Consider the following 24,601-nt stretch of genomic DNA (forward strand, 5'->3'; position numbering starts at 1 on the left):
TGCCGACTATTTTACTATTAGTAAATACCAGAATTATGTAAGTATGTAATGTCACGTGATTCAAATTTAGTCAGATCAAAGCCATTTAAGATAAAAAATAAAAAAGGTTAATACCACGAAAAACTCAAAATGGTACATATGTGACAAATTTACCATAAACTAATTTTTTGACCACGAAAAATCTCAAACCGGTACACCTATAACAAATTTACCCCAAACTAATTTTTCAACCATGAAAAACCTCAAATTAGTACACTTGTGATAAATTTACCCTCCATTAAAATGGATTAATACCACAAAAAATCACAAGTTGGTAAACGTGAGACAAATAGAGGGGTAAACCCCAAATTGGTACACCCGTCAACTGTAACGTGTTATCCAACTCAACAATTTGACAGTAAAATTTAACGAAAATTAACGGAAGACAAATTTGTCACAGTTGTACTAGTTTTTGGTAATTTTTTAGGTAAATTTGTCACAGGTATACCAGTTTTGAGTTTTTCGTGGTATTAACCCTAAAAAAAATACAACAATCCAAAGTTAGACATGTCAAATCTAATGCCAAAAAACACCTATAAAGTACCAATGAGTTTCTGAGCTTTATATTCCTAAAATTACCTTTCCCAAGGTCTATTTGGTGGTTCACCATACCTTCGGCCTCCACTACTATAGCAAAAAGATGCCTATTGAAACAATACGAATTCTGGGCCACAACAGAGGGAACACCGTGCGAATACAAGTTAATAAATCCTTTGTCAAGCCCTTCAATCCATCACTCATAGGATGAACCGGAGGACATGTATGTCAATTCGAAATAAAAATCGAAGATTTCTCGAACTTCGGGTCAAAATTACTTGATCTCGAAGAAGAGCATCTTTCCTTGATCATATCAGATTTGATCGTATGGAACTATCAGAGAACTAAACAGAACCAAAATCGAGTACGTATAGGACTAATAAACAATCTGAGGCAGCTGCAGTTTCTGGTAAATCTGCATACAGAAAGTCATTTTTTTTTTATATGAGAGGAATTATCAGGTTGAACAGTGAAGTATACCCGACTGCACGGATATTTCGTTGCATGTGATCAAGATGGTCAAGCAGAATTAGCATAGAACAAGCAATTTTGGGGAGTGATGATCATCATGCCACAGAAGATTTACTTAATAGCGAGCAGTTATTTAAGTGGTGGTCAATGATTAATTTGCTTCAGAACAATCTACTATTAGGCTGACTTTTGGCTTTTGTCCCTACACACTCCAAGCTTCCAAAAAACGACAAGGATTTGAGCACTTATTTTAGAATATGTGTAAGTTCATTGGACTTAAAACTCCAAACACAATTTCTTCCATCAGAAACCGCCAGGAAAGCAGCAAATGAACTTTTAAAAGGAAAATTTTCCAGATAAACTCTGTCCTGCTATACTTCAGGAATCATTCATCATGCCAATTCTTATTGAATTGCTAATAATTTTGATCTCAACCTTGGCCCTGCTAATGGTCATCTCCCTCTACCGATCACACAAGTCCAAAGACCGTCGCGATGTGCCCAAAGCCAAAGGCGGTTGGCCTCTTTTGGCCACCTTCCTCTGCTCAGCAGCGAGGACCTGATGCACAAAAAGTTGGGTTCCATGGCCGACAAGTATGGACCGATTTTTGCCATAAGATTAGGTTCTCATCGAGCAATTGTTGTGAGCAGTTGGGAAGTGGCTAAGGAGTGCTTCACCGTCCACAACAAGGCCTTCACAGACCGCCCGTTGATCACAGCCACGAGGCTCATGGGCTACAACGGTGCCATGTTCGGCTTCACTCCTTACGGGGAATACTGGCGAGAGATGCGCAAGATTGCGACGGTCGAGCTCCTATCGAACAACCTGCTTGACTCACTGAAGCACATACGAGTTATTGAGGTTGAGACGGCAATAAAAGAATTGTTCAAGGCTTGGATCAGAAAGGGTAGGCCCAGAAGTGGGGTCCTAGTGGAAATGAAGTCTTGGCTAGCAGATTTGACGCTCAATATATCTTTGAAAATGGTTGGAGGGAAGAGCTACTTTGGTTCGAACGCTGACTGCAACGACACTGAGGCAAAGAGGTGCAAAAGGTCAATCAGGAGGTTTTTCGATCAGTTCAGGGTCTTCATGCGGCTCTCGCCTGGTTGGATTTAGGTGGCTATGAACGATCGATGTGTTGGAGTTGGCGAATACTTCGGGGACCCTTGTTTCTCACACCGGGTACGCCCACGTGAGCTTAGGGAAACTGAAGTGTTGTCCAACGACATGTGACCCATGCGTGCGGAATGCGGGGTTCGGGGGCGCGCCCGACACATGGTGCCCATTGCCGTCGGATGGACAGCGCCCGCTCGCCGGTGAGCGGGCGGGGCTTCGGGGCGGCGCCCTAAACCTCAACGGGTTTGGGCTGGCCCGTATAGTGCGAGATTAAGAGATTTCATATAGGTTTAGGTTTTGGGCCCGTTTGGGGCATATATATATTTTGCTCGTTTTCCGATCATTGTAATGAGTTGAGTGGTCATAAACCGAAAACATAGTGAAATCTCTTTGCGAGGACGTAGCCCTAATCGAGGGTGAACCTGGGTAAATTCGTGCATCGTCTATTTTCTCTGTTTTCTGCGTGATCGTTCTGTTTCGGTTCTCGACACATCCCTTCAATTGGTATCAGAGCCGGAGTTGTTCGAGGAATTAGGGTTTATTCGAGATGTCAGGAGGATCACGAATTGAGATAGAAAAATTCGATGGGACGCGATTTGATCTGTGGAAGATGAAGATGGAGGATCTTCTCTGTGATCGAGATCTCTGGTCGGCAATCGAAACGGAAAGGCCTGTTGCTGCGCAACCTGGTGTCGTGATAGGCAAGGAAGCGGTGACGGATGGGGATTCAACTTCCAAACCGGCAGATCCGAAGGAGATTGAAGACTGGAATCGGATTGATCGGAGAGCAAAGGGTTTGATTCGGCTTTGTCTCGCAGACTCGATTCTGACAAACGTGATGGGGGAACCTACAGCCAGGGACCTATGGCAGAAATTGGAGTCGCTGTATCAAAGTAAGTCGTTGGTTAATAAGCTGTTTTTGAGGAAAAAGCTGTATAATCTTCGGATGCATGAGGGCGACTCGTTTTCTGCACATCTGTATAACTTTAACACATTGATTAGTCAACTCGTATCAACCGGTGTTAAGTTCCAAGATGATGATAAGGCAATAACACTGCTCTGTTCATCTGCCGGATTCATGGGATAACCTGATTGTGGTGATCGGTGGTGGGGATAAGGAATTATCGTATGAAAGTGTGTGTTCTGCCTTGTTATCGGAGGAGACACGAAGAAAGGGATCGGGAAATTCCGGTAAAGAGGCATTGTCGGCCAGGGGAAGGCCAACAGAGAAGACTCTGAATCCGAGAGGATCCAGATCCAAATCTCGTGGGTGATCGAAGAGTAGGGAGAGGAGGGTACAGTGCTGGAAATGTCAAGAATGGGGCCATGTGAAGCGGGACTGTAAAAACAAGCCAGTTTTTAAGAAAGAAGCTGAATCATCCTCGGGTAAAAAGGAGGTCGATGCAGGAGATATGTATTTGGCTGCTGCGTGTATGGTGCAGTCAGACAAGGATATATGGTTGATCGATACCGGTGCTTCATACCACATGACGCCTCATAGACACTGGTTTTGTGAATATGAGCAATATAATGGTGGGGATGTCATGCTCGGAGATGATACTGCAGTTCAAATTGTCGGGCGTGGCAGGGTGAAGCTGAGGATGAGTAATGGCACGGTGAAGACTATTCCAGACGTGATGCACATACCCTTGATGAGTAGAAATTTGTTATCAGTCGGTACGATGGCTGATTCGAGGGTTATTTTTAGCTGTGATAAGGATTCGTGCAAGATGACTCGAGGTTCTATTGTGATTGCACGAGGAGTCCGTTACGGGACATTATACAAGCTGCTCGGGGAAACAAGATGGTATTGGTAGCGGGTTCGTTTCGAAGAGGCCAAGGAAGATGGACATGATACGTCCATGTTGTGGCATCGAGAGGTTAGGGCATATCGGTGAAAAGGATTGTCTACCTTAGCTTCAAGTCGGATGGTAGAAGGAATTCCAAAATGCTCTATGGGTTTCGGGTTCGTGAACACTTGTCTCCATGGAAAAGAGAACCGAGTTAGCTTCCAACACACTTTGGTACAAGAGCAGCGAGGTTCTCGAGCTGATTCACAACGATGTCTTTGGACCTACTCCGACTCCATCTATTGGAGGATCCAGGTACTATGTATCGTTCATAGATGATTTTTCGAGATATAGTTGGATTTATTTTATTAAAAGTAAATCAGATGTATTCGAGAAATTTCGAGAATTTAAGGTTTTGGTTGAAAACCAATTGGGCAGGAAAATCAAGGTCCTTCGTACAGATAACGGAGGTGAATTCTGTTCGGATAAGTTCGAGCAATTTTGTGTGGATAATGGTATTGCAAGGCAGAAGACGACTCCATATACGCCTCAACAGAATGGGGTAGCCGAAAGATTAAATCGGTCACTCATAGAAAAGGCAAGATGCATCTTGAGTTGGGCGGAGTTTGGGGACAAATTTTGGGCAGAAGCTGTAGCCACAGCCAGTTATTTGAAGAACCGGTCACCGACCTCATCAGTGAAGGATCGTACACCATATGAGGTAGTGTTTGGGAAGAAGCCGAATCTGTTGCATGTTCGGGTGTTCGGGTGTGACGCATATGTTCATGTACCCAAGGAGAAGCGGGGTAAGCTTGACAACAAGTCTGAGAAGAACATATTTGTCGGATACAAGGAAGGGGTCAAAGGCTATAAGGTCGTGGAATCAGAATCAAAGACCATTGTATACAAGCAGGGATGTTGTCTTTCGTGAATCACAACCCCAGTGGCACACGAAAGGTGATGAGCCCAAGAAAGTGGTAGTGCTTGAAGAAAGTCCTAAAGCAAACCGTGGAGATGGTTCCACAAGGCACGCTAGTAGAGTCTGATTCTGAATCGGAGCAAGGGGACTCGGTTAATGAAGTCGAGGATGCATATTCAGATGAAGACCTGGATACAGATAGCATGCCGGCTCTCAGGAGATCGACGCGGGAAAGAAAGGTACCACTTCGATACTCACTTAGTGCTTTAAGTACGTTTCATGCTTTGAGCATTACCGGAGATGATCCTAGTTCTGTAAAAGAGGCGAGATCTATGAATGATGCGAATCAGTGGGAGCTCGCAATGATAGATGAGATGCAGTCGCTTGATAAAAATGAAACATGGAGCTTGTGTAAATTGCCTAAGGATAGAAAGGCAATTGGGTGTAAATGGGTGTTCAAGCGAAAGCTGAAACCAGGATGGGATTTGTAGAGAAGTACAAGGCTAGGCTTGTAGCCAAGGGGTACTCTCGGATTGAGGGAGTTGACTATGACGAGATTTTCTCTCCCGTGGCGAAGTTGACCTCGATACGGTTTGTTCTGTCTATAGCAGCTGCATATGATCTTGAGGTAGAACAGATGGATGTAAAGACGGCATTCCTTCATGGGAACTTGGAGGAGGAGATATATATGAGGCAACAAGAAGGCTTTGAAGTAAGAGGAAAGGAGAATTTGGTGTGCAAATTGAAAAAATCTTTATATGGGCTGAAGCAGTCACCGAGGATGTGGTACCAGAAGTTTGACACGTACATGCTCCAGCTTAATTTTGTGCGTTCAAATTCTGACCATTGCGTTTATGTGAAGAGAACGGGCGATCAGTTTGTCATTCTCACGCTATATGTGGATGATATGTTGTTGATTGGAAATAATGTGAAGATGGTGAATTCTGTGAAGAGTTTGCTGGCCAAAAAGTTCGAAATGAAAGACTTGGGGCCTGCAAATTTTATTTTGGGCATGCAGATTAGGAGGGACCGTGAGAAACGGAAGCTGTGGCTAGGGCAGGAGAAATACATAAAAGAAATATTGAAGAAATTCAATATGATAGACTGCAAGCCTGTTGGTACCCCTATACCTTTAGGGACCAAGCTATCTGCGGAACAATGTCCAAAAACGGATGAAGAAGCTGAAGAGATGGCCCGAATTCCATACGCGAGTGCAGTGGGTAGCTTGATGTATGCTATGGTGTGCACGCGTCCGGATATAGCCCAAGCAGTGGGAGTCTTGAGTCGATACATGTCTAACCCAGGTAGAGAACACTGGAATGCGATCAAAAGAGTTTTCAGGTATCTTCGTGGAACTTTGAATTTTTCTTTATGTTTTGAAGGTACAGGGAATGGAAACATGTTTGATATCGTAGGCCATGTAGATGCTGATTGGGGTGGAGATATTGATAGTAGACGGTCCACTAGCGGATATGTTTTCACATTATTTGGTGCTGCATTGAGTTGGATGAGCAGGAGGCAAAGCGTGGTAGCGCTTTCTTCTACTGAGGCTGAGTATATGGCTCTTACTCATGCTGGAAAAGAGGCCGTATGGTTACGGCGGTTGTGCTTGGAGCTCGGTTTTGAGCAAGGTGCCATAGAGGTGAGATGTGATAATCAAGGGGCTATTTATTTAGCTAAGAATCCAGCATTTCACTCACGCACAAAGCACATTGATATACAATATCATTTCATCCGAGAAAAGGTAGAGAAGAAAGAGGTTCGGCTTGTAAAGGTTGACACGGTAGAAAATAGTTCTGACTTCCTTACTAAAGCCGTCACAGGTGCGAAGTTTGAATGGTGCTCTACTGCGATTGGATTGAAGAAGAATGATATTGGAAAGGCCCTCATTTGCGCGAAGTATCCACCAAGTGGGAGAATGTTGGAGTTGGCGAATACTTCGGGGACCCTTGTTTCTCACACCGGGTACGCCCACGTGAGCTTAGGGAAACTGAAGTGTTGTCCAACGACATGTGACCCATGCGTGCGGAATGCGGGGGTTCGGGGGCAGCGCCCCCGACACGGGTGCCCCGCTGCCCGGTCAGCGGACGGCTGCCCTGCTCGCCGGTGAGCGGGCGGGGGCTCGGGGGCAGCGCCCCCGAAACCTCAACGGGTTTGGGCTGGCCCGTATAGTGCGAGATTAAGAGATTTCATATAGGTTTAGGTTTTGGGCCCGTTTGGGGCATATATATATTTTGCTCGTTTTTCTGATCATTGTAATGAGTTGAGTGGCTGTAAACCGAAAACATAGTGAAATCTCTTTGCAGGACGTAGCCCTAATCGAGGGTGAACCTGGGTAAATTCGTGCATCGTCTATTTTCTCTGTTTTCTGCGTGATCGTTTTGTTTCGGTTCTCAACACATCCCTTCACGATGAAGGAGACAGCGAAAGAGTTGAATGTTTTGGCTCAGGGGTGGCTAGATGAGCATAGAAGGAAGAGGATGTCCCGCCCCAGAGGTGATAGAGAGCAAGATTTCATGGATTTGATGCTGAATGTCATGGAGGGTGCGAACTTTTCAGATTTCGATGCTGACACAGTTATTAAGGCGACTTGTTTGGTAAGTAATTCTACCTCATAATGTTTCGGAACTAAAACTGTGTGCATAAAAGTTGATTTGAAGTCATGCTAATGCATTCACAATGCTTCTTCCCCATCAATACCCGAAGCATTTTCATGAATGCCATTATGTTGGAGTCATTTCATCCATAAGCAGCTGACGTATAATACTTTCACCAAATTCCACTTATAATTCAATAACAATAAACTTATTTCATGTTCCCATGTTTTCCCGTATACAGTTTGATCATATCAAGATTTTGCCATAGTTGTTGGCTGGAAATGGAATTACCTTTACACTTGTGTGAACTACCTACTTATGGGATCTAGAGAACCATTAGTTTCGATCTTGTCTGTATAAATTTTCAGTTGCCGTAAGAAACTCTGCAGAAAGTTGTAAAGTCAGAGACATGAAGAGTGATGCGAGATACACTAAGAAAAGTCTAATAAATTAGAAAATATGTCATATGTCTTACGTTGTACTCATCTGGACTCCAGGATAGACGGCAATAGTTTATTACATTTCGCTTTTTGATCTGTAGTGTGGCATAACAGTCAAAGTTTGCATCTTTTCTGTATCTGTCTACATCTTAACATAGAGGACAAGTGTCTGCTTTTGATAGTTAGCGTTAATTCATCGTAATCATCTAGCCTCTAAACCATTACCATTGGACAGAGGAGATTGGTCAGAGATCTACTAAGTCAAGATATATTAAAATATCTAAAGCAGAAATAATACGGCACTACGCGCCAAATTAAGGAGCAATGACATTTTGCCTCTTCAGTAAGAATCTATCGCCTAAGAATATCAAGGCTCTTTGATTACCCGACTAATAAATCTCAATTAAAAGTGGGAGTAGGGTGATTCGAACTAGGCTTCAAACAGAAAAGACGAACACTTACCACCTTAGCAACCACCGGAGATTAAATCAATGATCCAGAAACTTACTTAAATCAAAGATGTGTTTTGTTTCTTCTCTCCTTCTTTAAGTATCAAATGCGATCTGAGTGAAATTTTGATCATACCAATCTAGTTTGATTCAATAAAAAAAAATCTAGTTTATTTCAAGTTCATTTACAAAGACTTTGTATATCATTTGAATAGGAGATATGACATATCAAATCATATTTGATTCCACCCTTTTATGTTAAAGCACTTGAGTTGATCACACTTTTTTCTTTTGGGGCTATAGAACATGATCCTAGGGGGGACCGATACTACAACGGCGGTGCTCACATGGGTGCTGTCTCTGCTAGTGAACAACCGCCACGCATTGGAGAAGGCCCAACAAGAGCTGGACACCCATGTCGGCAAGAGCAGGCTCGTGGAAGAGTCCAATGTGAACAAGTTGACCTACCTCCAAGCATTCGTCAAGGAGACACTGCGTTAATATCCCCCTGTGCCAGTTGGTCTTAGAAGTGCCATGGAAGATTGCACCTTCTCCACCGGCTTCCGCATTCCCGCAGATATGTGGCCCTCGCATTTCAGCAGAAATCGATCGCATATAGGACATTGATTTATAGTACGGTCTCTTCGGCATGAAAAAAATAGACTCTATAATCGACGTGATGAACCGGGCCAATTCATGAAATAAGCGTGCTGATCTATTATCATGGGGTCAAGAATGGACTGTCTAGTTACACAGTATTATGATCAGGTCCAGTAAAATAAATCTAGACCATATACCATCAAAATTTTGCTGAAAAGGTTTGGATTAGTTTTACATATACAGCTTATCGTATCTTTGATCATCATTGATTTGAATAGTCATTTACCTTTTCAAATTACAACTACCCACGTTGCCGTGATGGATATGAGTTGTGTAACTATGTCCACTTCCCAACTCGCCAAAATTTCTCTAGGACTTTTTGACTTGCATCTTCGTTCCTAAGATCAGGGTAACATTTTCTTGGGTTTGCACTTTTCTACAAAAGCTGTCATTCTCGGTCATTGGTTAGGTACGCATTTGCTGTTGAACATCGGGAAAATACAGCGGGACGAGCGCGTTTGGTCCAACCCAGATGAGTTCGAGCCCGAGAGGTTCTCACGACACATGAGAATGTGGACATGAGAGGTCAGAACTTCGAGCTCATCCCCTTCGGCGCAGGGAGGAGGTCCTGTGCGGGAACCTCGCTGGCTCTTTACATGGTGCACTTGGTGCTGGCTAGCTTACTGCAAAGTTTCGAAATCGGCATGGTCTCGGACAAAGCCGTGGACATGACTGAGAGCCCTGGCCTGTCGAATTTGAAGGCGACCCCACTTGAAGTCATGCTCATTCCTCGCCTTGATCAGAAGGTTTATGAAAGAGACGAGTAGGAGAATTTGTAATTTTTTACTATAGTTGTTACATTATTATGAGGAGAGCCAGAAGCTCCATTTTCTCTTGAAAATCAAACCTGAATGTCCGTGTTCCCACCTAAGGGCTACTAAGGATTATAAACTTGAACCCGGTTACTTAAATAATCGTTTCTATTCATATTTTGTTAGTTTACAAATTTCATGGCATCAAGAACTGTTCAAATTTTACTTAGGAGGGTATTTCTGAAAAACAATAAAGCAATTCTTTAAAATTAGCATCTCTTTTCAGTATACAACAGATTTTTTTACATATTCTACACAGGCATTGGACTGGCATGACTGTGATGTCAAATGACTTTATAGAATATACTAGAATTATAGGGTCTAACTCCCAGAATTTCCGAGTATCTCTCTTTTGCACTTATACCGGCAATGGAATGAGAGTGGTTTGTCCAAGAGCTCATTTACACGCTGTGAGAGTAGGATGTAGCTCTCAGTTTTCGGTGGATATGTCGAACGCACTTCAGCGAAGATATGAATGATGAGTTGCCAAACAGAGTACATACCAAAGATCACCTCGGGGGCAGAAGCAGCTTCCAATGGTTTCGCACAGGTTCGCTTGAAGCTAGTTTCTGCAATGGTCTGCGTCTTTTTCGTGTTCATTGCGGCAATATACAAGTTGGAAATCCTTTTTCAGGCCCTTCACTTCGTCACGGATAGGATGAACCAGAGGACGTGTATGTCACTTTGAAATAAAAATGGAAGATTCCTAGGACTTAAGGTCAAATACTACGTGATCTGGAAGAAGAGCATCTCTCTAGGATCATAACAGAATTGAATGTATGCGACTATCAGAGAACAAAACAGAACCAAAACCAAGTACTTATATGACTAACAAACAATCTGAGGCAGCTACAGTTTCTGGTAAATTTTCATATAGAATGTTACTGATATGAGAGGAATTATCAGGTTGAACAGTGAAGTACACACGGCTCCACGGTATTTCGTCGTATGTGATCAAAATAATTAAGCAGAAGCCGCATTAAACAACCAATTCAAAGTGATGATCATCATGCCACAGAAGATATATTTTGAACAGCGAGCAGTTATTTTGGTGGTGGTCAATGATTAACTTGCTTAGGCTGACTTTTGGCCTCTGTCCCCACACACTCCAAGCTTCCACAAAAAGATAAGGATCTGACCACTTCATTCAGAATATATGTAACTCCATTGGACTCTAAAATTCTAAACGCTCAATTTCTTCCACTAGAAACTGCGAGGAAAGCAGCTAATGAGCTCTTAAAAGGAAATTTTTCCAGATAAACTCTGTCCTGCTATACTTCAGGAATCATTCATCATGCCAATTCTGATTGAGTTGCTGATAATTCTGATCTCAACCTTGACCCTGCTAACGGCCATCTCTCTCTACCGATCACACAAGTCCAAAGACCATCGTGATGCGCCTGAAGCCAAAGGTGGTTGGCCTATTTTCGGCCACCTTCCTCTGTTCGGCAGTAAGGACCTGATGCACAAAAAGTTGGGTTCCATGGCCGAAAAGTACGGACCAATTTTTGCCATAAGGTTAGGCTCTCATCGAGCAATCGTGGTGAGCAGTTGGGAAGTAGCTAAGGAGTGTCTCACCGTCCATGACAAGGCCTTCGCCGATCGGCCGTTGATCACCGCCACGAGGCTCATGGGCTACAACGGTGCCATGTTCGGCTTCGGTCCTTACGGAGAATACTGGCGAGAGATGCGCAAGATTGCGATGATTGAGCTCCTCTCGAACCACCGGCTTGACTCACTGAAGCACATACGAGTTCTTGAGGTCGAGACCGCAATAAAAGACTTGTTCAAGGCCTGGATCGAAAAGGGCAAGCCCAGAAGTGGGGTCTTAGTGGAAATGAAGTCTTGGTTAGCAGACCTGATGCTCAATATATCGGTGAAAATGGTAGGAGGGAAGAGATACAGTGGTTCAAACGCAGACTGTGATGACACCGAGGCAAATAGGTGCAAAAGGTCAATTAAGAGGTTTTTCGATCTGTTCGGGGTCCTCGTGTTGTCAGATGCGATCCCAGCTCTTGGTTGGTTGGACTTAGGTGGCTATAAACGATCGATGGATGAGACCGCAAAAGAGTTGGATGTATTGGCTCAGGGGTGGCTAGAGGATCATAGAAGGAAGAGGCTGTCCTGCCCCGATGGCGATAGAGAGCAAGATTTCATGGATTTGATGATGAACGTCCTCGAAGGTGGGAATTTTCCAGATTTCGACGCCGATACAGTTATTAAGGCAACTTGTTTGGTGAGTTATTTTTAGCTTATAGTGTTTTGAAACTAGAACTGTGTGCATAAAAGTTGATCTGAAGTCATGTTAATGCATTCGCTAAAGCTTCCGCCCCATCAGTACTCAAAAACCTTAAGCATTTTCAAGAATGCAATTTTGTTGGAGTCATTTCATCCATAAGCGGCAGAAGTATAGTATATTTAGCAAAATCCACTTATAATTTAGTGATAATAAACTTATCACCTGTTCACGTGTTTTTCCAAATACAGTTTGATCATATCAAGAATTTGCAATAGATGTTGGCCGGTAATAGAGAAACAATTAAACTTGTGCGAACTAACTACATTTGGGAGTAAGAGAATCATTAGTTTCGATCCGGTCAATGTAAATTTTTAGTTTCTGTAAGACACTCTGCAGGAGGCTGTTAATTCAGAGACAGGAAGAGCAATGCAAGATATATTAAGATTGGTCTACTAAATTAGTAATCTGAAAATTTACCGTTGATTGTAAATAAGTCTTTAAAACGAGCAGCTTGTATTCTTTTTCTTTTCCTCTAACATCCATTAAAAGTCTAAACATTATGTAGTAATATAGTTTTAGTATACGGCGAACAACCAGTTTTAGTACGTTTATCTAGAGCACATACCAGATGCTCTTGGGCAGATTTTTTTTGTGCTCGAGGAGCGATTGCGATCATCAGATTTGAGGAAAAGACAATATTGTGACTCATCGGTACACATAGAAATCAAAATTGATCCTCGGACTATACAAGATGTTTAATCTGGGAATACCTAAATTTTTCCTACCTAGCATCATTTTGTTTACTTACGTTGTACTGATGTTGACATTTTGTAGTTTGTACTCGTCTAGAATCCAGGATAGACTAGACGGGCAATTACATGGCGCATCATCCAGCATATCCATGACCTGTAGTGTGGTAAAAAACTACCTTCTTTTGTCCCCAAATGGTTCTTACAAATAATGAATCAATTGAGAAAATAAATAACAGTTGAAGTTTGCATCTTTTCTATAACTATACCTGTCTACATCTGAACACAGAGAGGAACACTCGTCTGCTTTCGGAAGATGGCGTTAATTCATTGTTATCATCATAATAAAGTATCCAAAGCAGAAAGAAAATGGCACAAAGAGCCTAAGCAGTAAGAACTGCCGCTTCAGAAAGAATCTGGCTCTGTTTTATTTTGCAGTATACGCGAGACTGTTTGTTCTTGGAATTGGAGTAAGGTGATTCGCACTGGGCTCTAAACAGAAAAGACTGGAACACTTAAACGTGGTCCGTGCGAAATTTTGAGAGTGTGAATCTATTTTGATTCAAGTTCATTTACAAATACCGTGTTTAAATGATATATGACATCAAAATCACATATGATCCTAACCATATCTCCATCATCTGACATCTTCCACCCTTTAATGTTAAAGCACTTGAGTTAATCCCTTATTTTCTTGGTTATAGAACATGATAATAGGGGGGACCGACACTTTGACGGTGGCGCTCACTTGGGCGCTATCGCTGCTAATGAACAACCGCCGTGCTTTGAAGAAGGCACAACAAGAGCTGGACACCCATGTCGGCAAGAGTAGGCCCGTGGAAGAGTCTGATGTGAAGAACTTGACCTACCTCCAAGCCATCGTCAAGGAAACAATGCGTTTGTATCCACCGGCGCCAATGAGCGGTCCTAGAAGGTCCATGGAAGAGTGCACCCTATCCGCTGGCTTCCGCATTCCTGCAGGTATGTGGCCCTTGCATTTCATCAGAAATCGATCGCACATAAGACATTGATATATAGCATGGTCCCTTTAGTATGGAAAAACATACTCTAAAATCAACGTGATAAACCGAGTCAGTTTACCAACTAAGTGTGAGGTCCATGTCTTTATCATGGGGTAAAGAATGGACTGCGTTCCTGCATGGTATATCGATTCGGGACCAACAAAAGAAGTCTAGACCTTATACTATCAAGATTTTGCGGAAAAGAGCGGGATTAGTTTTAAATATACGGTCTGTGGAATCTTCATATATACAAGCTATACTCATCACCATTAATTTGGATGATTATTTAACTCTTCAAATTAAAACTACCTGCGTCACTGTGATAGATGTGAGTTGTCTAACAATGGATTACAAAGTCTCTGTACGAGTCTTTGTAACAAGTCAAAATGCGAGGTTTTTTTTATCTCTTTCGTCTGTGATCTCGGAATTTGAGTCTGTCCATTGATTCAGGAGGGCAAAGCCCACTTCCCATTAGCCAAACCTTCTTTGACTTTGACTTGTATCTTCATTCCTCAAGATCTGTGTAAAATTTTCTTGTGTTTGCACTTTTTCTGCAAAAGCTCTTATACCCTGTGATTGGTTAGGTACGCGATTGCTGTTGAACATCTGGAAAATACAGAGGGACGAGCGCATATGGCCCAACCCGGACGAGTTCGAGCCCGAGAGGTTCCTCACAACGCATGAGAATGTGGACATGAGAGGTCATAACTTCGAGCTCATCCCCTTCGGTGCGGGGAGGAGATCCTGCCCCGGAACGTCACTGGCTCTTCACACAGTGCACTTGACGCTGGCTAGCTTGCTGCAGAGTTTCGAAATCAGCACAGTCTCGGACGAAGTCATGGACATGACCGAGAGCCCCGGCTTGCTGAATATGAAGGCGAGCCCGCTTGAAGTTATGCTAATTCCACGCCTAGATCAAAAAGTTTATCAGAGAGGCGAGTAGGAGAACATGTAATCTTTTGTCTATAGTTAGTACCTCACTATGAGGAGATCCTGAAGCTCCATTTTCTCTTGAAAAGCAAACTTGAATGCATACGTTCCCACCTAAGAGGCAACTAAGGATTGCAATCAGGAACAAAACAAAGACTCGATTATAGTAAACTTGAAGCCAACTACTTAATCAATAGTTTCTATTCATATTTTGTTAGTTTACAAATTTCATGGCATCAAGAACTGTTTAAATATTACTTAGGAGGGTATTTCTGAAAAACAATAAAGCAATCCTTCAAAAATTAGCATCTCTTTTCAATATCAAGAGATTTATTTATTTATTCTACACAGGCATTGGACTGGGAAGAGAAAAATTAACTGCTATCAGGGCAAGCAAACTACTACCTGTTTGTTCTAGTTGATCAATGGCAAAGAAATCCTGTTTAAGGTATCGTCGACACGAACGTCGATTGAGTGAGGCTTTACAAAATGAGAAATGCTAAATTAAGGTCCTTGGAGATAGTTCAAATGAATGTTTTGGTTATAGTACGTTCTTGATTTAGGCCTTCACATTTCGTGCCATTTCAGCAGGGTACCTTTCTTTTGTTTTAGACTGTCTTTAAGGTCTCACACAGTTGACCTGCATTTGATTGGACGAGTCAGTTGGACAGGAAAGTTGGATTGAAATGGAACAGATTTTGTTGTTGAACCTTCTCGCCCTTGATTATATCCTGAGAGAGCTTGGGGTATGAGTGCGATGTCAAATGACTCTATAGAATACACTAGAATTATAGTGTCTCATTCCAGAGTATCTTTCTTTTGCGCTTATACTGGCAATGGAATAAGAGTGGTTTGTCCGAGAGCTCATTTGCACACAGTGAGAGTAGGATGTAGCTCTGTTTTTGGTGGATATGTCGAACGCACTTCAGCAAAGTCATTAATGATGAGTCACCAAGCAGAGTACATACCAAATATCTCAAATAGTTTCGCACAGGTTCGCTTGAAGCTAGTTTCAGTAATGGTCTACGTCTTTTTTGTATTCATTGCGGCAATATACAAGTTGGAAATCCTTTTTCAGGCCCTCATTTCGTCACACACAGGATGAACAGGAGGACGTGCATGTCACTTCGAAATAAAAATCGAAGATTCCTAGGAATTAAGGTCAAACTTACATGATCTGGAAGAAGAGCATCTCTACAGGATCATACCAGAATTGAATGTATGTGACTATCAGAGAACAAAACAGAACCAAAACCAAGTACTTGTATGACTAACAAACAATCTGAGGCAGCTACAGTTTCTGGTAAATTTTCATATAAAATGTTACTGATACGAGAAGAAATGGAATCATCAGGTTGAACAGTGAAGTACACCCGACTCCACAGTATTTCGTCGCACGTGATCAAAATAATTAAGCAGAAGCCACATAGAAAAACCAATTCGAAGTGATGATCATCATGCCACAGAAGATATATTTAATAGCGAGCAGTTATTTTGGTGGTGGTCAAAGATTAACTTGCTTAGGCTGACCTGTGGCTTCTGTCCCCACACTCTCAAAGCCTCCCAAAAAAGACAAAGATCTGAGCACTTCATTCAGAATATACGTAACTCCATTGGAATTCAAAATTCTAAACACTCAATTTGATCCATTAGAAACTGCAAGGAAAGCAGCAAATGAGCCCTTAAAAGGAAATTTTTCCAGATAAACTCTGTCCTGCTATACTTCAGGAATCATTCATCATGCCAGTTCTGATTGAGTTACTGATGATTCTGATCTCAACCTTGGCCCTGCTAACGGCCATCTCTCTCTACCGATCACACAAGTCCAAAGACCGTCGCGATGTGCCCGAAGCCAAAGGTGGTTGGCCTATTTTCGGCCACCTTCCTCTGTTCGGCAGTACGGACCTGATGCACAAAAAGTTGGGTTCCATGGCCGAAAAGTACGGACCGATTTTCACAATAAGATTAGGCTCTCATTGAGCAATTGTCGTGAGCAGTTGGGAAGTGGCTAAGGAGTGTTTCCCCATCCATGATAAGGCCTTCGCGAATCAACCAATGATCACTGCCACGAGGCTCCTGGGCTACAACGGAGCCATGTTTGGCTTTGCTCCTTACAGCGAATACTGGCGAGAGATGCGCAAGATTGGGATGATGGAGCTCCTCTCAAACCACCGGGTTGACTCACTGAAGCACGTATGAGTTCTTGAAGTCGAGACAGTGATAAAAGACTTATTCGAGGCCTGGATCGAAAAGGGTAAGCCCAGAAGTGGGGTCTTGGTGGAAATGAAGTCTTGGCTCGCAAACCTGATGCTCAATATATCGGTGAAAATGGCAAGAGGGAAGAGATACAGTGGTTCAAACACGGACTGCGATGACACCGAGGCAAATAAGTGCAAAAGGTCGATCAGGAGGTTTTCCGATCTGTTTGGGGTCCTCGTGTTGTCAGATGCGATCCCAGCTCTCAGCTGGTTGGACTTAGGTGGCTATAAACGATCAATGGACAAGACCGCAAAAGAGTTGGATGTTTTGGCTCACGGGTGGCTAGAGGAGCATAGAAGGAAGAGGTTGTCCTCCCCCGAAGGCAATAGAGAGCAAGATTTCATGGATTTGATGATGAACGTCCTCGAAGGTGGGAATTTTTCAGATTTCAACGCCGATACAGTTATTAAGGCGACTTGTTTGGTGAGTAATTCTAGCTTATAGTGTTTTGAATCTAGAACCGTGTGCATGAAAGTTGATCTGAAGTAATGCTAATGCATTCACTAAAGCTTCTGCCTCATCAATACTCGAAAACCTTAAGCATTTTCATGAATGCAATTTTGTTGGAGTCATTTCATCCATAAGCAGCAGAAGTATAGAATTTTTAGCAACATTTTTTATAATTTAATGATAATAAACTTATTAGCTGTTCACATGTTTTCCAAATACAGTTTGATCATATCAAGAATTTGCGATAGATGTTGGCCGGTAATAGAGAAACATTTAAACTTGTGCAAACTACCTGCATTAAGGAGTAAGAGAATTATTAGTTTCGATCAAGTCAATGTAAATTTTTAGTTTTCGTAAGAAACTTTGGAGGAAATTGTTAATTCAGAGACAGTGTTAGAAATATATTATTTGATTCTAAGTACTCTTAGATCATAATCTCGTTCTTCTAACAGATTATATTTCTAACAGATAGGAAGAGCAATGCAGGATATATTAAGATCGGTCTACTAAATCAGTAAGCTAAGATAAACCATTGAATGCAAATGGGTCTTTAAACGAGCGGCTTGTACTCTTTTTCTTTTCCTCTAACATCCATTAAAAGTCTAAACATTATGTAGTAATCTAGTTTCAGCATCTGGCAAACAACCAGCTTTAGTATGTTTTTTTTTTTTTGATAATCGAGGTGTCGCCGCCAGTGCAAATGGATTCTAAGTACTCTTAGATCATAATCTCGTTCTTCTAACAGATTATATTTCTAACAGATAGGAAGAGCAATGCAGGATATATTAAGATCGCTCTACTAAATTAGTAAGCTAAGATAAACCATTGAATGCAAATGGGTCTTTAAACGAGCGGCTTGTACTCTTTTTCTTTTCCTCTAACATCCATTAAAAGTCTAAACATTATGTAGTAATCTAGTTTCAGCATCTGGCAAACAACCAGCTTTACTATGCTTATCTAGAGCAAATACAAGATGTTTAATCTGGGAGTACCTCAAGTTTTTCCTACCTAGCATTATTTTGTCTACTTACGTTGTACTGATGTTGACATTTTGTACTCGTCTAGAATCCAGGATAGACTAGACGGGCAATAGTTCATTACATTTCGCATTCATCCAGTAGGATAGACTAGAAGGGCAATAGTTTATTACATTTCCAAATACTGAATCAATTAAGAAAATAAACAGCGGTCAAAGTTTGCATCTTTTCTATAACTATCTGTCTACATCTTAACCCAAAGAGAGGAACACTCGTCTGCTTTCGGAAGATGGCGTTAATTCATTGTTATCATCATAATAAAATGTCCAAAGCAGAAAGAAAATGTCACAAAGAGCCAAAGCAGTAAGTTTCTATCTCTGTTTTTCTTTGCGGAATAAGGGAGACTGTTTGAACAAATACCGTGTTTAAACGATATATGACATCAAAATCACATATGATCCTAACCATATCACCATCATCATCCGACATCTTCCACCCTTTTCATGTTAAAGCACTTGAGTTAATCCCATTTTATTTTATTTTTGATATAAAACATGCTAATAGGGGGGACCGATACTTTAACGGTGGCGCTTACTTGGGCGCTATCGCTGCTAATGAACAACCCCCACGCATTGAAGAAGGCACAACATGAGCTGGACACCCATGTCGGCAAGAGTAGGCCCGTGGAAGAGTCCGATGTGAAGAACTTGACGTACCTCCAAGCCATCGTCAAGGAAACAATGCGTTTGTATCCACCGGTGCCAATGAGCGGTCCTAGAAGGTCCTTGGAAGAGTGCACCTTCTCCTCTGGCTTCCGCATTCCTGCAGGTATGTGGCCCTTGCATTTCATCAGAAACCGATCGCACATAAGACGTTCATATATAGCATGGTCCCTTTAGTAGTTTGGAAAAACATATTCTGAAATCGACGTGATAAACCGACCCAGTACGCTAAACAAGCGTGAGGTCCATGTCTTTATCATGGGGTAAAATTTTCTTGTGTTTGCACTTTTTCTGCAAAAGCTCTTATACCCTGGGATTGGTTAGGTACGCGATTGCTGTTGAACATCTGGTAAATACAGAAGGATGAGCGCGTATGGTCCAACCCGGACCAGTTCGAGCCCGAGAGGTTCCACACAACGCACGAGAATGTGGACATGAGAGGTCAGAACTTCAAGATCATCCCGTTCGGCGCGTGGAGGAGGTCCTGCCCCGCAACCTCGCTGGCTCTTCACACAGTGCACTTGACGCTGGCTAGCTTGCTGCAGAGTTTTGAAATCGGCACGGCCTCAGACGAAGCCGTGGACATGACCGAGAGCCCCGGCTTGATGAATATGAAGGCGAGCCCGCTTGAAGTTATGCTCATTCCACGTCTTGATCAGAAAGTTTATCAGAGAGGCGAGTAGGAGAATATGTAATCTTTAGTCTATACTTAGTACTTCACTATGAGGAGAACCTGAAGCTCCATTTTCTCTTGAAAATCAAACTTGAATGGACATGTTCCCACCTAAGTGGCTACTAAGGACTGCAACTAGGATCAAAACAAAGACTTTCAGCTATATTAAACTTGAAGCCAGCAACTTAAATATTTGTTTCCAGGGATAAGTGTACTAGAAGTTTCAAAACTTGTCACGAAAGTACTATTTAACTTTAAAACTTTCAAAAAGTACAGTCAAGTCTTTTTTTTTTTTCAAAAAGTAACTTTCATGTTGTTCGTTTATGTCGAATCAATGAACTGTTTTCAGTACTGGGTTATGGAGGGTATCTAGTAGAAAAACAACAAAGAATTCCTTCAAACTAGCATCTCTTTTCAACACATAATTGATGTATATAATCATTTTACGTAATTATTGGGCTAGGAAGAGAAGTAGCTGCAATCTGGGCAAGCAAGCTCTATTACTTTGTTGGGGTCGGAGGTCGGAGACAGTATTTGTCAAGTGACATGTTTGTTATGGACTGTTGAACTTTAAATTGAAACAGTATGCAGATTGGAAGAAGCCTAAAAAGGTTATGACCATACTTTATGAGCTAGACAGTGGAAAAGGTTGTGGAGGCATTTTTTTTTTCAATTTTGTCTTTCGAGGGTCTAAGGTTTACGGTAAATAATTTTTCTATTTTATATATTCCTACTGTTGCAGTTTCTTTTTTCTACTCTGACTATCTATTTACGTCCCGGTGGCCGGACAACCCAAGGCCCCCTGCTCCCCTTGTACATTTGTCTTCCCTAAAATGAGGGAATACCCTCTAGGTGTTTTACGTCCGGGGATATTGAGGCCCACAAGTGGCCCAGACGAAACCTTTTAAGGACATGCTCAAGTCCAAACGAATCTTGAGAATTTTGAAGATATTATATGCGGGGACAAATATGTTAAATTGAGAATGAACTACTTATTGAATCATTGACGGTCGCTTTTCCTTTCGTTTAAACGGTTTCGTGGAAAAATTAGAATTGGAATATCTCACTTTGTGGGATTGGAGGGAAATCCCACCAAGTGAGATTCCTTAAATGCAAAGAAAGAAAAAACAACATAAGGAAACAGATAATTTTAGAGCAAATCTAATTTTATCACCACTAATATATCTACATTATATATATAATGAATACTAACTAAACTTCGTTGTCGTCAAATACCTCTTACCTTCTTGCAATCACAAGAAGCAGTGACTAATTCTAAAATAATCACAATTTCAGAGTACAAGTATATTCGCTTTCCTACATTTTGTAGATTCTTTCAACCTATATCCATTAAATCTTATTTTTGGCCAAAGAACAATTATCTACTATTTTAATACTCCATTTGTTTCTCGAAAAATAAATGGTTTGGAAAATAATTTCCTAAAAATAATCACTTGAAATGATTAAACAATGGAAAATGCTTTCATCATTGACAACAAATTATATCTAAAAAATTTCATGGGCGATCAAAATATTCAATTTTGTAAACAATACTAGCAATCATTTTTAGGAAATGTATTTCAAATTATTCATTTTTCGCAAAATAAACAAAGCCTAAAAGCTGCATTTGAATCCTTCATAAGTTTCCTATTGTTTGAATATTATCGCTTAGATTTTTTTCTCTCGAAAAATAGATCTCATGATACTAGATTTTGTTATTAATTGATTGAGCAAGATCCATTATGCGTTTAAGAGTTGCCCTTAAATTTCGTACAAATTTTGTTATTGCTTGACTATTATCACTTTCCGATGTGTTTCTTTACATAAACCGAAAGATAAGGTTCCTGGTTGCCCTTTTTTCCTCTAAAAATATAGATCTCATCATACTACATGGGTTGTTCTAAATTAACTCTATAAACCTTCATGATTAGGATACACATTCTTGTTTTACTCAAAAATTGATTTATTCATCTACCCGTAACTTACTCGCACTCAAATCAGAAGATCTGACTTGAAATTGAATGAGATAGAATATCTATGGATAATATTTGTTCTTTTTTTCTTTTTTGGGATAATACACAAATAATTCTTGAACTTTAACTCAATGTGCCATGTGGTCTATGAACTTTTAATTTGTTCAATATGATGAATGAACTTTAGCTCAATATGTAATATCATTCTAAACTTTTAATTTGTTCAATGTAATCCCTGAACTTTCGATACATGTTCAAACCAGTCCCTAAATTATATGAAAATATTCAATATTGTTCCTGAATTTAAATTAATGGAAGCATAATATTGGATATCTTCGTACAGTCTAGGGACTAGTTTGAACATTTGCCAAAAATTCAAGGGCCATATTGAATAAATTAAAAATTCATAAACTACGTTGCATATTAGACCAAAATCTAGGAATCATTTGCGCCATTATCCCTTCTTTTTTGTGATAACCCACGATCTTGTCGGATGTTCAGTTTCCTTTTTCTCTAATCGTAACCTCGACACAAGAACAATATCTTCTGTTTCCCAACAGCGACCGCCATTGAAACCACCTCGGCAAAGCAGGAGAGCAATGGACGACCGTCGTCCCGCCAAGACCTCTTCCTCTGACGAGTCTCTCGAGTTCTTCAAAGTTTATCTCCCTTCCTTCAGTTCTCACCAACTGGTCTCTCTCTCTCTCTCTCTCTCTCTCTCTCTCTCTCTCTCTCTCTCTCTCATGCATGCACATGCGCATGCACGTTTGTTCACAACATGAATTGTAGGACTAACCTGATTATCCGTAAATGCCGGCTTTTATAACTTTCTTATGTTTTCTAGAGTATTAGAGAAAGCTTATATGATCACAGTTCATGGATGCAATGTTACTAGCTTGATGAAACCCTAGTGTGCTCTTTTGGCTTGCCTTTGAACTGTGTTGTGATGATCCACTTATCTTGTTGAAACCTAGTGAATGGTATTTGAAGTGTTTTCTTGATTGCCTTATCAAGTGGGAGAGATTGTCCATGCCTTTTGAGTGAATTTGCGTGGAAGAAACATTCTAGATTGTGAACATCACAGAATTTTAATGTGAAATGTGCCAATGAAAAATCATGTCCCATCGACATTTTTTTGTGCGACATTCGGGATTTGATGAATTTCAAAGCAGTTCATAATTATGTTGTAGTAGTCATAGCCAGGACCAGTAACGAAATCTGAGAATAAAAAACTACATTGTCTGCTCCCACTGGTGAAAAGGCTCTTACCTGGGTTCTGAGTATGGAATTGATTTTTTCATTGCAGCTTATACCACCGGATTTCGTGAAGCAACGTAAGGGAGCCGTGCCAAAAAAGGCTGTTCTCATGGATACTACAGGGAGATCATGGCCAATTGGGATAGCAGAAGTAGGAAATAAATTGTTCATTAAGAGTGGTTGGTGGGACTTCGTGATCAATCATCCTCTAGATTTTGCGGATTTTCTAATTTTCAGATACAATAGGGACTCGGTGTTCCTTGTCAAAGTATTCGGTCTAATTTTCAGATACAATAGGGACTCGGTGTTCCTTGTCAAAGTATTCGGTAAGAACGGGTGCAGGAAAGAAGCCACTTACAGAGTCAATAGACAGTCAGCTGTTGTGAAGACGGAAGAGCTGGCAGATGAAGTAAACGAGGCAGAACAGAAACCGAGGAGGCCTATTCGGGCTTGTAAGAGGAAGTTTATGGACCTAAATATTAATAGAATGGAAAATCATGGTACTTGCTTGTTACAACTTTTTTTCTGGCAAAATTGTGTTGCCTCCTTCCTTTGCATGCTCTCCTTTCTGTAGTTTCTCACAGAGATTCTCTGTTCAAACAGGAACAAGAGTTCGTCAGAGAAAACTTTAGCAAGTCCAGCTTGGAGACACATATTACGACGAAGAATCCGCACTTTGTATCGTGCATCTTCAAATGTTCGCTGAAAGTCATGGTTTGTCTTTCACATTAGACTTGTTCAATTTTCAGTGCTCTGTAATTTCAATATCATCCCTGGTTGTCTGCAATTCTTGATTGTAGAATACTTTTTTAATAGATCTTGAGTTTCTCATAGGAACACCTCAGGACCCTATGTTGCCAATCTTGGAGTCATGCCACAAATAGTACTAAAAGTCTTTGTAAATTCAATGGACTGTTGATAGCAGTATAATGGGTGATGCATGAAAAACAAGTAGGAGCTTCATAAAGCTTTGAGGTACTTTGTGTGAGTAATGGCTCGGCCAAATTGGATGTGTGAGAGGTGATTGCAGAAGCTCTTTAGTTGTAATTTGCCGTTTCATTCTTCTTAAGGAATCCTGGAACTGTTCTGAAACCTAAATTTCTACTGTGCACCTTTATGACATTTATATGTTCCTTTTTCCCCGGTACATGACATATTACCAGCGCATTCTTGAAAAATCTGCATCTGCGAATTTGAGATTCAAAGGCAAGGAAGTCAACTACAGAAAGTATAATTCTGGTTTACTCTTCACTGTTGTATGCTTATGATGCATCCAGATTCCAGAAATATACATTGTGGATCAGTTGCCCTTTGACTTGAGCGTTTGGTTAAGAGGAGAAGGCAGAGGAATTGAATTGAATTACTGGAAAGTGTGAAAGTATCACTTTTTTTTGGAAGATGGACATTAGCACATGAAGTCTTAGGATTGATTTATTGTAGAAATCCTAATTCTGAACCTAAATTATGCATTTTGGCACTGCTTCAGATCCTGATAACCTCGATCTAATTCTTGGCCTGGC

At 41.2% G+C, this 24,601-nt stretch overlaps 2 protein-coding genes and 2 pseudogenes across 4 annotated transcripts; all 4 read left to right on the forward strand.

Moving 5' to 3' along the window:
- The first annotated feature begins 1,346 nt into the window (after positions 1-1,346).
- Positions 1,347-10,042, forward strand: LOC115682560 (cytochrome P450 CYP82D47-like; annotated as a pseudogene).
- A 955-nt stretch (positions 10,043-10,997) lies between these two features.
- LOC115682557 (cytochrome P450 CYP82D47-like) lies at positions 10,998-14,873 on the forward strand. 3 transcript variants are annotated; one of them, XM_056319235.1, is made up of 3 exons: positions 10,998-12,066; positions 13,523-13,799; positions 14,401-14,873. In XM_056319235.1, exons 1-3 carry the CDS (start codon positions 11,125-11,127, stop codon positions 14,781-14,783), a joined length of 1,602 nt encoding a protein of 533 aa, XP_056175210.1. In that variant the 5' UTR covers positions 10,998-11,124; the 3' UTR covers positions 14,784-14,873. The 3 variants fall into 3 exon arrangements, with proteins under 3 accessions (XP_056175210.1, XP_030462675.2, XP_056175219.1); XM_030606815.2 differs by having other exon boundaries at positions 14,425-14,873; XM_056319244.1 differs by having other exon boundaries at positions 10,999-12,066; positions 14,460-14,760.
- Positions 14,874-16,384: 1,511 nt separating this feature from the next.
- On the forward strand, positions 16,385-19,873 carry LOC115682559 (cytochrome P450 CYP82D47-like; annotated as a pseudogene).
- A 2,550-nt stretch (positions 19,874-22,423) lies between these two features.
- Positions 22,424-23,851, forward strand: LOC130138100 (putative B3 domain-containing protein At5g66980). The gene is made up of 3 exons (XM_056311116.1): positions 22,424-22,516; positions 23,131-23,581; positions 23,656-23,851. Exons 1-3 carry the CDS (start codon positions 22,424-22,426, stop codon positions 23,811-23,813), a joined length of 702 nt encoding a protein of 233 aa, XP_056167091.1. The 3' UTR covers positions 23,814-23,851.
- Positions 23,852-24,601: the final 750 nt, after the last annotated feature.

This window comes from Syzygium oleosum, unplaced genomic scaffold, assembly GCF_021117445.2.
Source record: "Syzygium oleosum isolate NSW1041296 unplaced genomic scaffold, Sole_v2.1 Sole_v2.01, whole genome shotgun sequence".
Taxonomy (NCBI): Eukaryota; Viridiplantae; Streptophyta; class Magnoliopsida; order Myrtales; family Myrtaceae; genus Syzygium; species Syzygium oleosum.

Excerpts from the sequence above, each read along its gene's own strand:
- LOC115682557 (XM_056319235.1), top strand. The coding sequence starts at position 11,125 with ATGCCAATTCTGATTGAGTTGCTGATAATTCTGATCTCAACCTTGACC. Across the intron at positions 12,067-13,522 it reads TTATTAAGGCAACTTGTTTG|AACATGATAATAGGGGGGAC; the intron begins GTGAGTTATTTT and ends TCTTGGTTATAG. Across the intron at positions 13,800-14,400 it reads TGGCTTCCGCATTCCTGCAG|CTCTTATACCCTGTGATTGG; the intron begins GTATGTGGCCCT and ends TTTCTGCAAAAG.
- LOC130138100 (XM_056311116.1), top strand. The coding sequence starts at position 22,424 with ATGGACGACCGTCGTCCCGCCAAGACCTCTTCCTCTGACGAGTCTCTC. Across the intron at positions 22,517-23,130 it reads CCTTCAGTTCTCACCAACTG|CTTATACCACCGGATTTCGT; the intron begins GTCTCTCTCTCT and ends TTTTCATTGCAG. Across the intron at positions 23,582-23,655 it reads TAATAGAATGGAAAATCATG|TTTCTCACAGAGATTCTCTG; the intron begins GTACTTGCTTGT and ends TCCTTTCTGTAG.